The sequence below is a fragment of the Phacochoerus africanus genome, chromosome 1 (genome assembly GCF_016906955.1).
Source record: "Phacochoerus africanus isolate WHEZ1 chromosome 1, ROS_Pafr_v1, whole genome shotgun sequence".
Taxonomy (NCBI): Eukaryota; Metazoa; Chordata; class Mammalia; order Artiodactyla; family Suidae; genus Phacochoerus; species Phacochoerus africanus.
In genome coordinates, this window is record NC_062544.1 from 45,716,204 (window position 1) to 45,730,826 (window position 14,623).

Consider the following 14,623-nt stretch of genomic DNA (forward strand, 5'->3'; position numbering starts at 1 on the left):
TGTGACTTTGTTGGAGCTCTTCCTCTAGTCTGAAATTCCTGCACCTCTCTTTCTTTGCTTCTCATGTCCATTTAAGTTCTAACCCCCCAGGAAGTGTTTTGAAATGATGTTACCTGGGTTTAAACTCTTGGCATCAGTCTGTATCACCTATTTGGTATTAATACACTCTTCTAGTTGTTTTTAAAAAATCTTTTGTTGCTATGTGAATCTTTGTTTATTTAAGTTTTAGCATGCTTATTTCTTCCATGGACAATTAAATTGAGGAGTTGAGGGAGCATATGTCATATTTTTTAAGTGCCCTTTGGAATGCTATATGTATATGTCAGATAACAAATGTTGATTGATTTATTTGCTTTGTCATAATGGTTTTCTCCAATACATACACACTCCCTAACACTCCTCCCCCTCAAAAACAAAGTACAAAACAAAAGCCTTGATAATTGAAAATTGAAATAGTGAATACAAGGAGAATTAGTACTTTCCTGCCAAATTGCTAATATATTCTGTTCTCTTCCCTGTTTTTTAACTCAGAAGAATCTGCTTGATGGTGCTAGTAATTCTTGCCTTACAAAATTTTAGGTCACTAAAAGCTGCAGTATGATACTTTCTTATAATACTCACTCTTTTTATTTAAGATAATGGTTTTCATTTGATCTTCTTATTTAGCTAGATATAAACCATAAGAAAAAGCTTAGCAGGGAAAGGAACAAAATGATAAGACCATTTCCTGTGTCCCCTACCATTCTGATATTGTTCTTCTGTATTAACAATCTCATGACACTGTAGCATTAACAGAGATCATTTCTCTCAGTTAATACTGGGAGTGAATAAGGTTCTCATTTAATAAAAATAGCAATATATTTTTTACTGCTGTTAGTTTTGGTGGAAGTTTGGAATATGGTTTCAGTAAAGAAAAAAATGAACTTACACATAATACACAAAACAGAAGCCTTTGCTATAACTGATTTTTTACATTTTGTAATATGAAATTTCTATTAACAATTCACATACAGTCAAGCATATATATCTTGGGTGTATAGCTCAAGGAATGTTTAATTTATGAATAGATTAAGATCAAAATCATATGAATAAATCATCCAGATCAAGATATGAACATTTCTTTTTTTTTTTTTTTTTTTTTGCTATTTCTTTGGGCTGCTCCCGTGGCATATGGAGGTTCCCAGGCTAGGGGTAGAATCAGAGCTGTAGCCCCTGGCCTACGCCAGAGCCACAGCAACGCGGGATCCGAGCCGCGTCTGCAACCTACACCACAGCTCACGGCAACACCGGATCGTTAACCCACTGAGCAAGGGCAGGGACCGAACCCGCAACCTCATGGTTCCTAGTCAGATTTGTTAACCACTGCGCCACGACGGGAACTCCTGAACATTTCTTTATCCCAGAAGACTTCTTTGTGCTTAGTCAACACTCCTTCATTATTCTGACTTCTGTCACTATGAATTAGTTTTGCCTTATGCCAACTTTCAGATAAATGGAATCATACAGTAAATCTTTTTGTCTTGTTTATTTTACTCTTATTTTCTAAGAGTAATTCATGTTGTTACATGAAACTGTAGTTTGTTCCTTTTTATTGCTGTGTAATATTCTATTGTACAATATTCTATTGTATATACAATGATTATCCATTTTATTATGGATGAATATTTGAGTTATTTTCAATTTTGACTTTTAAGAATAAAGCTGCCATGGACATTCTCAAACACATCTTTGGTGGAAAAAAGTCCTTATTTCTGTGTGGTATTTAGCCAGGAGTGGAATTGGTCATTATGCATGTGTTCATTTAGTTTTAATAGACACTGCACTTTTCCTAAGGACCTGTATCAATTTACATTTCCACCATACAACAATGAGAGTTCCATACAACTATTTTTAAGTGGACTTCAAAATCTGTAATAAATGTTGCCAGTAGGGAGTATTCCAGCCATCCTCTTACTGCTGTTAAAATCCTAATTAGGGATTATAGTGGGTATCTAAAATGTCATCCTAATGACTCTTTTAGAGCATCTCTTTTAGATATTAGTATGAAACTTCATTTTCTAACATAGGAGTTCTCATCCTCAGCTGCCTATTAGAATCATTGGGGGAGCTTGTATAAGGAATCCTTTGCCCTGGGTCTCACTGAATTAAATAAAAATTTTTAGAGGTGAGACCTGGGCATTGGTCATTTTAAATAGCCTGGTAAATCTAATGGGCAGCCTTAATTGAAAACCATTATACTAGTATTTTGTTAAGTCTTTACACTATGTTCCTTCATTTGTTTTAAAAAGCTGTATCTTAGTGTTACTATTTGTTCTTAGTTTGCATTTACTTTGTGTGTGTGTATGTATATGTGTGTGTGTGTATATATATACACACTTATAAAATTTATATTCCCAGAGTTCCCGTTGTGCCTCATCATTAATGAATCTGACTAGTATCCAGGAGGATGTGGGTTTGACCCCTGGCCTTGCTCAGGGGGTTAAGGATCTGGTGTCACCATGAGCTGTGATGTAGGTTGCAGACAGAGCTCGGATCTCGCATTGCTGTGGGTGTGGTGTAGGCTGGCAACTACAGCTCCGATTTGACCCCTAGCCAGGGAACTTCCATATGATGAGTGTGTGGCCCTAAAAAGATCAAAAAACAAAAAAGATTAAAAAGTAAAAATAAAATTTATATTCTCAAAGGAACCGATAGAAATCAAAGGATTCTGTTCACATAATCACATCACAGTGGCTACTAGGTAGATGACTATCCACAAAGTTCAATATGCTGAATAAACATCTTGAGTTTTTTTCCCAAAGGAAATATTCAGGCCATGATGCCACATGCATTCCCTAGTCTGAGATGGCAGCCACTGATTGGCCCTACCCAGTCTCAAGGACAAGGAGAGCCAAGGAGTCACCTAGATAATCCAGGCTTAAATTCAAACTACTGAGAGAGGAGGTTGATTGACACTTTTCTTGGCTGGCTAAGTGCCTAATTCCCCCCCAATTTTAATTTGTTTCTTCCCTGCCTTTGGAAAGTACTGTAAAGCCTTTCCTGTTTCTACGTGTCCCATTGACTCAGGTTCTGCATATAAATCTGAATAGCAGGTATTAATGAAGAACAATGGCTTGTGAAGGGCAAACATTTCCTTTTACCCCAAATGCTCCAGACTGACTGTTTCTGTTTCAGCCCTTCACTCTACTTGTTACTAGACAGACTGACCTTAGTGTTCCTCTTGCTGAGTCAGTGATGTGAATAATTCAAGCAGAGTTTGTATGTCACTTGTCACTTAAATGGATAATACAGGTGACATCGGTCCCTTGATCTTTCCCTCTAGAAGGTTCTGTATTCACTCTGCTTCACTTTGCTGGTGGAGATCTGCCCACTAAAGTTATAGGGGAGAAATAGAGACAATGATACAAATTGGTTTTATTTATGATAAAATTAAGAAGTAACAGCAAATGAAATGAAAAACAATTATCTAAACTGCATGCTTCATAGTATTAACTATCCAGTTGAGGTGTTTCTTTGAGAGAAGAATATAGACTCCAGGTCCTCGTGGGTCTCCGCATTTCCCTGGAAGGCCAAAGGCAGTGACGCCTCTGAAAATGCCCTCACATATCAGAGGTGCTCCAGAATCTCCCTGGGGGAAAACAAGAGGAATGGTGGAGACCACATCAAACATGGCCACTAGCAGAACGAAAGAAATTCCATTCAGTGTGGAGCACTTAAGGTAAAATTAAGACCAACCTCGACTTACCTGATAATTAATGCTTAAAAAACCCAAATGTTTTGGGGAATGTTTTAAAATTGGTTTTCTTTTTTTATATATTTTTTTTATTATAATCAATAGTTACTTCCCCAATACATTTTTTTCCTACTGTACAGCATAGTGACCCAGTTACACATACATGTATACATTCTTTTTTCTCACATTATCATGCTCCATTGTAAGTGACTAGACGTACTTCTCAGTGCTACACAGCAGGATAATTGGTTTTCTTGATTTGTGTATGAGGCAGTGAAAATTGAAAGGAAACGTATTATTGTTTGTGTTATCCACTAATTTTGAGACAGATTCTCTGCTTTAGAAAGGAAATTCTCCTGTTAGTCATTTTCTCAAAATGCTTAACAACTCAAGAGATAAAATAGTCAAATAGAGATGGGACACTGAGGCAAAGAGAAAAAACCATGTTTTCTAGTTCCTCTAGCAGATAACTGTCTTCCCAAAGAAACAAAACCAAAGCAGTCTTTCCCTTCACCTCCCCAAATAGCAGAAATTGCTTCTTCATGTGTCCTTTTTCTTTAAATAAGAAAGATACATTTAATGAAATAAGTTATACAATAATATCTCTGAAGCGCATATGGAATGTGAAAGATGAAAGACTCAAAATAAAATTAAACCCATCAATATAGTAATCACTGAAGAGAAAATTACATATTTTTATTATTAATTTTTTTTTTTTAAGGACCACAGGTACAGCATGTGGAAGTTCCCAGGCTAGGGGTCAAATCGGAGCTATAGCTGCCAGCCTACGCCACAGCCACAGTAACACAGGATCTGAGCTGCATCTAAGACCTATACCACAGCTTTCTGGATCCTTAACCCACTGAGCAGAGCCAGGGATCAAATCCACATCCTCATGGATACTAGTTGGGTAGGTTTCTGCAAAGCCACATTGGGAACTCCCAAAAATTACATTTCAAAGCCTGTGTTATTAATCTGCCAGTCTATCACCCTATCGTAGGATCAATGAACATTAAAATTAGACCTTGGAGGAAAACTTCCTTCATCTCCCACAAACACCATTCTTCTCTAGCGAACATTATTGACTTAGTCAATATCTGTGGAGCACTTACCATGTGCTGGGTCGTTTCCTAGATACTAGGAATAGATCAGTGAACAAAATAGATAAAAAGTACTATTTTTGTGGAATTTACATTATTTTTTGCTTTCCCCCTGAGTCTCCTTTGAGCATCTGATGCTAGATGGATCCTGCTGGAAGTCAGTGATTACACGTTGGAGCTGCCAGGCTCCACCAGCAGGGGGGCTTCGGTTAGTTTTAAGTCATGTTTTATTCCTGTGCTTGAGCTACCCAATGTGTGACTTTGTATTCTTTCAAGGAACTCTAGAATCAGCATACTTACACATATTTAAGGTCTAGGGTCCTGATTAGCCGTTTCCCCATGGCTTCTTTAGGGAAGACGGTTGATGGGTGGTGCTGGATGGAGGGCTGTTGAGGCTTTTACATAGAGTTCTGCAAACACAAGGCTCTGAGGGCCCAGCTCTAACCCAGGAAGGTGAGAAATGATAAACCAGTGCTCAGAGCTAAAAACCTTTGTCAGGTGTTTTTCTGCTCCCATCTTTAAACAGAGTCTTGTCCCAGCCTTCCACTGGTAGGGGGGCTTGATGTTTTCCAGTACAGATTGTGCTTAGAAGTTCTTTCCTGGGGGTTGAGCTCAGCTCTAGGAAGCTATGGGGTCTACCCTGAGATCTTCAATCAGTCTTGGGAATGCAGGCATTACAGACCCCTGGAAATTTGGGGGGTGCTCAGATAAGGAAAAGGGACTGAAGGCCCTAGAAGAACCTTGACTTCAGCTCTCCTGAGTGTTATGTATTTTCAGTTTAGCTGTACATGTTAATATGAACAAGGAGAAAAAATTGTTTCTCAGTGGTTTTTGATAAAAAATCAAGAAGATGTAATAGTTCAACCCATGCATTACCGGTGAACTTGTTATTTTTGATGAACAACTCACCTGAGCTGAGAACATTAATTTATTTGACTGGAGTTTTATCAAACTTCTTTTAAAAAGTGCTATGTCCCTGTAGAAGCTAATGCCACGACAAGGCAAAGTGTGACTTACAGTTTCTATATCTGTGTGACTTAACCCAACAGCTAAAATTTGGGATCTTATTTTACTTACATTGCAGGAGTCTTTTCCACCTTGGGGGCTTCCGGCACAAATCATATTCAGTCCAATCACAGGACTGTAATTATAGTGGCTTTGATCATTGCAGATTTTTCTGTCTATCACGGTGACATTGACTTCTCTCAAAACATCAGACCGAGGTGAATTATTGCGAAACATTCCCCATCCTGCAACTCGACACACAGTTCCGGGTTTCACATCATCCCCCACTTTAGGGAGATGAAGGAGAGCCACGTTTTTATTAAGTGTTGCTTTTTTGTTCAGCTGTTGGGAGACAAGCAAAAAGAGTTAGAATGAGATTATTAAATTTTTCATATTTTTATTTACATTCTAACTCAACCCTCAGGGACCCACTAGGCACCTATAGTCTGTATTTATAGGGGCACCAAGAAAGGTGTCCATGTAGGTGGCCAGATTGTAGGAACTTCTGTGACTTTTTTAAAAAACAGCTGCACCTGTGGCATTTGGAAGTTTCTGGCTTAGGAGTTGAATCGGAGCTGCAGCTGCTGGCCTACACTATAGCCACGCCGACACCGGATCCAAGCCTCATCTGTGACCTACACCACAGCTTGCAGCAATGCCAGATCCTTAACCCACTGAAGGAGGCCAGGGATTGCACTGCATCCTCACAGAGACAATGTCGGATCCTTAACCTGTTGAACCACAAATAGGAACTCTTCTGCGGCTTTTAAGTCGATCAAAAGTACAGTCAAAGGTTTGTACCTTTAGAAGTTTAAGGTCACCCTCATGTGTGTCCTGGTCAAAGCATGGATAAGGATACTCTTTCTTAACAAGCATTATCTGTTTTTCAGGCTCTTTCTTGGTTATCGAGTGAGCTCCAAGGATGATCTGGGATTTTTTGTTCCTAAAAACAGACACAGCACTGTTAATTTGGTTTAATCAGGAGCTGAGCCTATTATGTGCTGATCAGTTTCATTGTCCTATTTGTTAATATGCTTGCTGTGGAAATAATTGTTTGTGGCTCAGAAGAAAAAAAATTTGTATTTTAAAGAATAAAAAGCAAGTTGTTCATGAATTTGTCATTATCATTATCATTACAGTCACCTGCAGCTTATTTATAATAAGCTAAAACTAGGTTCCTTGAAAATCAAATAATAAGCGAATTCCATGGCAGCTAAGCCTCGGAATCTGTGGGGTTTTACTGCTGTCTCCTCGACTCCCCTTTAGCTGTAATAGACGATCAGGTTGCAGATGACTAGAAAACAGAGGTCTCAGTAGTCTAGAGACAAACAAAAGACACTTGATGGTTACAGACTAATGCACTGGAGAAACCTGTGTAAGAGAATAGCAAGTAAATGGAAAAACTTTCAGAAATCGATTGCGTGGTGGAAGTTCCTATTTGCAAGGCATTGAGGAGATGGAGGTCTGAAGGAGGGGCCCAGACATCTTTCCTTTTTTTTTTTTTTGACTTCTTGTTGTTGCTATTTCTTGGGCCGCTCCCTCGGCATATGGAGGTTCCCCAGGCTAGGGGTTGAATCGGAGCTGCAGCCACCGGCCTACTCCAGAGCCACAGCAACGCGGGATCCGAGCCGCGTCTGCAACCTACACCACAGCTCACGGCAACACCGGATCGTTAACCCACTGAGCAAGGGCAGGGACCGAACCCGCAACCTCATGGTTCCTAGTCGGATTCGTTAACCACTTCGCCACGACGGGAACTCCTTCTTTCCTTTTCTTACTCTGCTAAAGGTTCATCTTAATTAATAAAATCAAAATCCTTTTTTTTTTTTTTCTTTTTAGGGCTACACCTGTGGCATATGAAGTTCCCAGGCTGGGGGCTGAATAGGAGCTGCAGCTGCCAGCCTACGCCATAAGCCTCACGGACACCATGTTGGGTTCTTAACCTGCTGAGCCACAACAGGAACTCCAAACTCAAAATACTTTCTGATGTGGAGTTCTTGTTGTGGCTCAGTAGGTTAAGAACCTGATTAGTCTCTGAGGATTTGGGTTCCATTCTTGGCCTCACTCAGTGGGTTAAGGACCCAGCACTGCAGCAAGCTGCAGCATAGGTCTCAGATGTGGCTGGAATCCGGTTTTGCTATGGCTGTGGTGTAGGCCAGCAGCTGCAGCTCTGATTCAGCCCCTAGCTGGGGAACCTCCATATCCCACAGGTGCGGCCATAAAAAGAAAAAAAAAAAAAACTTTCTGATGTACTAATGATTAAGGCCATTATCACTCACAATTTCGGATAAACTACACCAAGCATATATTCACACTGCTGTTTTCCCATTACACAGCTGACAATAGTCTCACTTAAGACATTAGAATGGTGCTTTCAGTAGAGTACATTTTGATGATGAAACGTTCTATAAATCTGCACTGTCTATGTTGGCTACTGAGGACCTGAAATGTAGCCAGTGAGACCAAGGAACTAAATCTGTAATTTCACTCTAATTAATGTAAATGTATATATAGCCAGATGGAAATTCTAATTAATGTATATATAGCCAGATGGAAATTCTAATTAATGTAAATGTATATATAGCCAGATGGAAATTTACGTAGCCCACAAGATAGTGGCTATCATAATAGACAGCCCAGGTTTAGCGACTAGATTAGGGAGTGGAGAAAAGGTCAGCCCTGGAAGAGGTCTGAAGGTGTGGTTGACAGTAGTTAAGAGATGGCTGAAGGTGTGAGTTCATAAGAAAAACAGGAAGGCATTCAAAAGAAGTGCTCACCACTGATAGAGCTGCTCAGGCCCAAGGGGACGCTGAAATTCCCACATGTCCACACTATCATGAAGTCAAGACCAGAAGCAAAGACGTGTAGCACCTGAGCCTAGGGACTCTAGATAAAATTTATAGAAAGAGCTCTGGGTGCTGCTTCCTCATTGGTCTGATTCTTTGGGATTGAGTCTGGGCTCATCTCCACGCTGGGGTAAAGCAAGTCGCCAAAGAGGTAAGTGATGTGAAAATCCTGTGCCTTTAGTGGTACTTACTCTTCTCATTAATATTGCCCCATGTTAGAATATCTGCACAAACACTTACAGGGCACAGTGAGCTGCAGTCAAAACCCAGTCTTTTGCGATCAGAGCCCCGGCACAGATGTTTTTTCCTTCTAGTAACACCATGTAGGGTCTTGAATGCGGGGTCACTGGATTTCCTCCGATAATTTCTACGCAGAAATCTGTTAAAAAGAAAAAAATGAATTACATCAGTGCTCACCTCAAAGAGCTCTACTTGAAGTTGAGTTTCTAAAACCAGACATGCTTTTCTCTCTCAAAGAGGAAGGGAGGTGAGAACACCCTTCCTTCCTTCCACGTGGATCTTAGATACCTGAATATAAGTCCCTTTCCTGTTGGACTCTCTGGGAAGGTCATACTCTTTCACCCACAGAAACCATGCTATTGGCAGTTCCGGGGAATATCAGGCTGGAAATCTGTCATAACCACTGACCTCAGGTTTCAGGACTTGCAAAGGGCCAACAGCTGTGCATTGGTCTGTACCAGTTAACAGGTGCAACAGGAGCTGCTGGTGGCTATGACAACCTTCAGTGCCTCCACCCCTCTTCCTTTCTAAATATTAATCTGGGGAATAGAGTGGCTTTTAGAAGTTTGAAAACCGCCCTTTTCACCCCAAACCCTTGCAAAACCCCACAGTTTATAAGCCGACATTAGCACCTTTTAGCAGTGATCCTACCCATGAGATCTTGGGTCATTGTGAGACTTCTGCTTATTGAAATTTGCACTCTTCTCATTCATAAATTGAGAGAACAATGTCTTATGCATCTGAAGCTCCCCTTTAATTCCCAGACTGAACCATGTGGTTTAATCTAAGCCCTTTTCTGATGAAGAGAGGAGGGAAGATGTTATAAGGAGAGAATTCTTCCTTAGTCAAATTTCTTTGATGATAGGCCAAGAGTACAGATTCTTTTTTCTTTTTCTGGCCACCTCATGGTATATGGAATTCCCAAACCAGAGATCAGAGCTGAGCTGCAGCTGTGGCAATGTCTGATCCTTTAACCCACTGTGCTGGGCTGGGGATTTGAACCTGCGTACTGGCACTGCAGAAATGTGCCACAGTGGGAACTCCATAGATTCATTATTAGAAAACAGTGAGACTGAAGCACAGGGCAAACTGTCCATGTTGGTTGGGAGGATCCTTTGCCCTTGCAATATACTCTCAGCACTCACCTTCCTACACCACACGTTCTTGGATTCTCCCCAAACACTTCTGACCATTGTCTGAGACCTGTGGTTCCTTAAATAGGGCACAGAGCCCATTACTCCATTATTATTATTATTATTATTTTATTACTGCTTTCCAGGGCTGGATCTGCAGCATATGGAAGTTCCCAGGCTAGGGGTCGAACCAGAGCAACAGTTGCCAGCCTAAGCCACAGCCATAGCAACACTGGATCCACCCACGTTTGCAACCCACACTACAGCCCATGGCAATGCTGGATCCCTGACTCACTGAGCGAGGCCAGAGATCGAACCTATGTCCTCATGGCTACGAGTCAGGCTTGCTACCGCTGTACCGGTGTTACAATGGGAACACTATGTTACTCCATTATTAAAGTTAATTCTTTGCCAGTTTCACAATAAAGTGTAAATAATAAGAGTTGGAGGAAAAGGAGGAGAGTGTCCAGAAGGGCTCTCATTTCCAAAAGGGAGTGGGGATAGGGAAGTCCTAGGCTGAAGAAGTAAAAGGATAAGGAACTTAGAGAAACCTAGAGGACTTCACCCACATCTCAATTTTCCTCGGGTGTGTCATGAATAGATCGGTTCCAGAGATTCATCTTTGGACCATCTGAGCTGCAGAAATCATAAACTCAATAGATTACCCCCTTTTGCAGAGCTCTCTGTTTGGTGAGCACACATACTATCTCCTGCAAACTAGGATTCCGGAATAGGATTTAAGGCAGGGAATAGGACTTTAAAACTAGCAGTTCTTGAAATCCTGCTGTATAGCACAAGGAACTATTTATAATTACTTGTGATGGAACATGATGGAGGATAATGTGAGAAAAAGAATGTATATGTATGTATAACTTGGTCACTTTGCTGTACAACAGAAATTGACAGAACATTGTAAATCAACTATAATAAAAAGATTTAAAAAAAACCCTAGGAATTCTTGGTCCTCACCCAAGATCCAAATAAATTAAAATCATTGGAACTGGGGCTGGGATGTCAGTATTGTTTCAAAAGCTTCCCGAGGACTCTAATGGGTTGGGGGGTTGAGCCTACCCATCCAGAGTATCAAATATTACTTTTGCTGTGTCTGTTCCTTTATGGGCCCACATTGCTCCCTCTGACCTCATGAAACAAAGAGCAAGTTGCTTTCATCTTTTCCTTTGAAGGAAAGATATGATTGAATTTTACTTGTCAGCACAGTTCAGCCTAGCCCCAGAGTGGTCCTCACTGCCTAGAGTTTTTAAAGAACAGAGCTACCAGGGGCTATCCCCCTTCTAGTGATAATCCCATCACTTTCCCAGCATTTCAAGTAGATGTATGTGCAGCTCACACAAAATCAGGCAGGTTGGTTACTACCTAATACATCAAAGAATAAGCTTAAAACAAAACATTAAAGCACCCCCAAAGAGCCGATGTGGAGACATTCCCAATGTCCTAATGTATTCCCAAGGATACACTAATCTGGAGAAACAATGACAAATACTCAAATCATTCCTGATTTTTGGAGGGTGTCTGGGTCAGGTTTGTTTAAACAGTGTATAAAACTCTCCATGCATTTTCTGTAGCAAGAAAGGCTGAGGCACCACTGTTCCTTTCTTGAAAAGTACACTTTGTTTTTCTAATTTAAGAGCTTTTGGTTTATTTATTTACTTGTTTTTACAGTGTCCTTTTTGGCAATTTTCAAGCCACAAATTGACAGCATTGGTGGTTTTGTTATCTTTTGAAAAGGAATTGTAAAGAAGAAAGAAGGATTTTTTTTCCTATTAAAATAAAGATGTGTTTAGAATCCAAGAAAGAATGTTAAATTTTGGGGGCAGGGGGATGTCCTTTTAGTAGACTTACCTAATATTGCCAAAAGTTCATTAAAGTCTGCTCCATTTTGCTGAATGGTTATAATGGAAAGGACAAGAGTCAGTCTTACCTTCATGAATTTGGAGAAAAATGACAATCGAGAGAGTGGCTGCCAGAAAGGTAGAGGAGTTCCTCATTGTGGCTGGTGTCCCCACATCAATCGGTTGTGAAAATCTGTTTTCAGTTCTTGACTGGCTCTTCTTTATATACTGAGAATACAAAGGATGTGGTTTCCTTGTCTCTTTCTAGTTGCAAAGTTGAGCCCTAGGGAAGAACACACAAGTGAGGGTAGTGAATAATTGCTCCTTAGCAGTGGGTGTGCTTTCCTTGGCTAGGACTGCTGAGGGGAAAGGGTTGTAATTCTACAGGCCAGTGGGGACAAGGGGACCTTGTTGCCATCAGAACATAGTACACAAGAAGAGATTCTAAATATCTCAGCTGTGATTTTGAGGAGTCTATAGTTTCCAATAGCACCAACCTTATCTTCTGTATCCATGAATGAAAGATCTTTAAAGGATTAAGTTAGAGCTTTAAAAAAAAAATGTCCTAAAAAATTGATCACCAACTAAGTATCTTTCCAGTCATCTCTTTGGCTTTTGTAAGGATTAATTGGCCAAGGGCACATGGAAATGTAGGAAGGAGACTTATTTATTTATAAGCTCCTGCCTGGATTTTCCTTCCCCACTTCGTGGAGGATTATTGTGCCCTGGTCTGGAGTCTGGCAGTGGGGACAGAGGCTGATGAGGGTAGGGGGGTTGGCTCTTTCCAGCCCTCTGATTGTGTTGCTACTGATTGTTTGATTTTACAACTTTAGATATATGGAAGTATCTCTGAGTTTCCACTTCCTCCCTCTCTCCCTTCCTTCCCTCCCTCGCTCCTCCCTCCTTCCTGCCTCCATCCCTCCCTCCCTTCTTCCCTCCTTCCTTCCTTCCTCCACCCCTCTCTCCCTTCCTTCCCTCCCTCCCTCCCTCCTTCCTTCCTTCCTCCATCCCTCCCTCCTTCCTTCCCTCCTTCCTCCATCCCTCTCTCCCTTCCTTCCCTCCCTCCTTCCTTCCCTCCTTCCCTCCTCCATTCCTCCCTCCCTCCCTCTCTCTCTCCTTCCTGTCTTTCCTTCCTTCTTTCTGGATTTAGCTAAGAAAAGAAAATGGGAATCAGACACGGCTATTTTGTTCCAATACTGGAGAACATCTTACTCCAAGAAGGATCATCCTCAGTCCTTGAAGGAACACTATTCAGTATGCTTTCTTTAAGAAAATTCTTTAGTTCTTTTTCTGAGGATGTGGTCTTTATTATATGACATATGTATTTGGTCATATGTTCGATCAGGATGTTTGGTGTTAAACCAGCCATCCCCAGAGTTAGCACCCTGATGACTTCAGACCCAGAGGTTACTTTTTCGGAAATCACATGACCTGGGAAGGAAGCGCTGCTGAGACCCCTGTGTTTCCTCTTCTCAGATATTACTAGCACATCAAAGATCAATCATTTTCAGTAAAGCAGTGGAATACCCTGCTTCTGGTCTTGGTGAATAATTTCAGTGTAGACTTAAAAAAACCCAAATTTTGATTGACTACCTACTGAAAATTTCTTAAAGGAAACATTGACAGTTCTTGTTTCTTTTTATGTGAATATGGTTAACGTTGATTCACGGTGACTTTTAACAGCTTTCTGAGATACAATTTAGATACTGTAAAGTTCACTAATCTCAAGGGTAAAATCCAGTGGCTTTTAGTATATTCACAGAGTTGTGCAACCATCACCATTAATCTGATTCCAGAACATTTTCATCATTCACCAAAGAAGCCTCATCAGCAGTTACTTTCCATTACCCTTCTTCCTGTACTTTCCTGCCCAAGACAACTACTAACCTACTTTCTCTCTCCTTAGACTTGCATATTTTGGACATTTCATATAAATGTAATAGTACAATACATGGTCTTTTGTGACTGACATTTTCTACTTAGCATAATGCTTTTGGGGTTCATCCATATCGTAGCATGTATTAGTGGTTTCTTTCTTTTTCGTTGCCAAATAATATTCCATCATATGGAAATGCCACATTTTATTAACCATTTCATCAGCTGATAGACATTTCTGCTGTCTCCACTTTTTGCCTATTATGAATAATGCTGCTATGAACATTTATGTACTAATTTTTGTGTGGATACGTTTTCTTTTTTGGATAGGGTTGGATTACTGGGTCATATGGCAGCTATGTTTAACATCTTGAGGAAGTTTTAAACTGTTTTCCAAAGTGGCTGCATCATTTTACATCCCCATCAATAATGTATGAATATTCCAATGTTTCTATATTATTGCCAATACATGTTACTATTATTTTTTATAGGTGCTATTCTAGTGGGTGTGAAGCAGGTTCTCGTTGTGGTTTTGATCTACATTTCTGTGATGCCTAATGTTGAGTTTCTTTTCACATGCTTACTATTTGTATATCTTATTTGGAAAAATGTCTATTCAAATAGTTTGCCTGTTTTTTTAATCGGGTTATTTATTATTGAGTTGTAAGTGTTTTTATACGTTCTGATTGAGTCTCTTATAAAACACATGATTTCTAAATATTTTCTCCAAGTCTGTGGGTTGTCTTTTATTTTTCTTGATGGTTCACAAGTTTTAAATTTTGATGAGTCCAACTTACCAATCTTTTATCACTTGCACTCTTGGTGTCACATCTAAAAAATC

The 14,623-nt window shown here is 40.2% G+C and overlaps 1 protein-coding gene across 1 annotated transcript; it reads right to left on the reverse strand.

The window, feature by feature from the left end:
• Positions 1-3,394: 3,394 nt before the first annotated feature.
• LOC125116270 (granzyme A-like) lies at positions 3,395-12,120 on the reverse strand. Its single transcript, XM_047761379.1, has 5 exons — positions 11,997-12,120; positions 8,925-9,063; positions 6,640-6,781; positions 5,911-6,180; positions 3,395-3,628 (listed from the first exon to the last, which is right to left on the reverse strand). The coding sequence occupies exons 1-5, from the start codon at positions 12,061-12,063 to the stop codon at positions 3,467-3,469; spliced, it is 780 nt and encodes a 259-aa protein (XP_047617335.1). The 5' UTR covers positions 12,064-12,120; the 3' UTR covers positions 3,395-3,466.
• Between the last annotated feature and the right edge of the window lie 2,503 nt (positions 12,121-14,623).

Excerpts from the sequence above, each read along its gene's own strand:
- LOC125116270 (XM_047761379.1), bottom strand. The coding sequence starts at position 12,063 with ATGAGGAACTCCTCTACCTTTCTGGCAGCCACTCTCTCGATTGTCATT. Across the intron at positions 6,181-6,639 it reads GTGACCTTAAACTTCTAAAG|CTGAACAAAAAAGCAACACT; the intron begins GTACAAACCTTT and ends GTCTCCCAACAG. Across the intron at positions 3,629-5,910 it reads GTGGAAAAGACTCCTGCAAT|GGAGATTCTGGAGCACCTCT; the intron begins GTAAGTAAAATA and ends GTTTTCCCCCAG.